Here is a 1,829-nt window from a genome sequence, read left to right as displayed (position 1 = left end):
TGTGTGTGTGTGTGTGTGTGTGTGTGTGTGTGTGTGTGTGTGTGTGACTATTTTGGAGAAAATGGAGAACAGTGATGGGCCTTCTCAGAATTCTCCAAGGAAACCCTCACCACTGCACAACGCCCTGGTTTGGAAACTGGAAGGAAGCTGAGGCAGGGAGCTTAGAAAAGAGTGGGATTTGGGATCAGAGCAGAGGTCAACAAATGAGCTGTGCGTACCAATGAGCTGAAGCCCTTTTGTTTTCTCCTGAGAGTACCCTGGCCACCTCACGAATCTGTCCAAGGGTAACCCTGACTACAAGTTCCCTCAGATCCCACCCACCTCGCACACAGAGCGCGTTTCAGGTGGCATTCAAAGAGTGAAAGCTCTCAGACTGGCATCAGGATGTCAGCGGGTGCTGTGGCACATTTCCCGGTCCGTGCTCTTTCTGATTTCTCTTGGGTCAAGGAGAAGAGGAAGCTCGGGAATCACCGGGCATCCCTCTAGCCAACCTCTGCCATCCCCACCCCCTAATTAGGCTCTACTCACCTGGGATGCGCTGCCATACGGGTGTCCAAAGGGTGGGAAGGCCATAGCAGGGCGTCTTCGGGGACTTGAGTCCCTCTTTCCTTTCGAGTCCCTTACTCAGCTCGGTGATTCGATGACCCCAGCAGCGCAGCGCGGAGTCTGGTTTCCTTACAGGGCTGCAGGAGCTGGCCACCAGTTCCTTGGCCGGCTGTGAGAGACTGGAGGCAGAGTCAAAGGCAGAGGGGCTGCCGAGTCCTGCGATTGGTAAGGCACCCCTACGGCCTGTGGGTTCCAGAAGGCAGAGGGGCCCATGGATCGGCGGCAGAATTAGGAAGGAGCAGGGTGCCAAAGGCGCGCAGGGGCAAGGTGAGGTACAGCGCGGCGTCGGGCTGTGAGGTTCCCGAGGTGTCCCAGTCCAAGGTGGCCAGAGGCTCAATGTGACGTCACGGTAATCCCTGGCCGCCAGAGGGGACCGCGGGCCCCGGGGCCCCGGGCCACCGAGTGTGCCAAGGGCAGCCAGCCCGTGTACATGCACGCACTCTTGGATACACTCTTTCTTGCTCTGCGAGGTTTGTGCAACCGGCGAGAAACGTCAAAGACCCTGACCCTCGGCTCGCCGCTAGATCCTACCCTCTTTCGCCTGCAGCTCACGCGCGCGCGCGCACACAGACCCTCTCCAAATTCCCCGGGAGAAGTGGGAAATGCGCCTCCCGGCGAGCCGCGCGGGCCCAGGGTGCAGCGTGCTCGCCTCCTCCCCTGCGGCCCCGGAGGAGGCAAGAGGCAAGCCGGGCAGCGAGGGAGGAGAGAATACAAAAGAAGAGCCCAGAGGAAACTGGGGGAGTCAGGCAAGGGGGGAGAAAAAGGAGGGAGAGGAGAGCTGAGGAGTCTGATGGCGGGGGGTAGGGGGGAGTGGGGTGGGCGAGGGCTGGGCGGAGGCAGAGCCGGAGCAGGTGGAGGAGAGCAGCAGCAGCGGCTCACAGGACCAGCCTCCAACTACAACCCATCTCCGCCTCTCCTCTGCATCAAAGTTTGTTGGCCCCTCCGTCCCGGGAGCTCTTAGGGTTGGACCAGTTCCAGCAGCTTTGATCAAGCCCCCTGGGCAGCCCATCTGTGTCCTTGGGGATGTGGCTTGGGTCTCAGTTTCCTCAAATCGTTGGCTAATCCCAGCCCTGGCCAGGTCCTTGACCTCTTGGGAGTCTCTGCAGAGGTCTGGCCCTGAGCTAGACCGACGAGCGCCCCCTCCAGATCGAGGTGCAGCCTCCATTAGAGAGCTCCCATAGACGCACCAAGTCTGATCCCTGGCATCTGTAGGCTGCCAGCCA

General features: G+C 60.4%; 1 protein-coding gene across 2 annotated transcripts in view; it reads right to left on the bottom strand.

The window, feature by feature from the left end:
- Irx6 (iroquois homeobox 6) overlaps positions 1–1,316 on the bottom strand; it is a 6,871-nt gene extending 5,555 nt beyond the window's left edge. For both annotated transcript variants that reach the window (XM_021220544.1, XM_021220545.1), the window contains exon 1: positions 529–1,316. In XM_021220544.1, coding sequence (XP_021076203.1) covers positions 529–573 — 45 coding nt within the window. In that variant the 5' untranslated portion in view covers positions 574–1,316. The remainder of the gene's footprint in view (positions 1–528) is intronic.
- Between the last annotated feature and the right edge of the window lie 513 nt (positions 1,317–1,829).

This window comes from Mus pahari, chromosome 20 (genome assembly GCF_900095145.1).
Source record: "Mus pahari chromosome 20, PAHARI_EIJ_v1.1, whole genome shotgun sequence".
In the NCBI taxonomy this organism is placed as follows: Eukaryota; Metazoa; Chordata; class Mammalia; order Rodentia; family Muridae; genus Mus; species Mus pahari.
The sequence above is the reverse complement of the archived record's forward strand: the minus strand, read 5'-3'. Positions and strand labels throughout refer to the sequence as shown.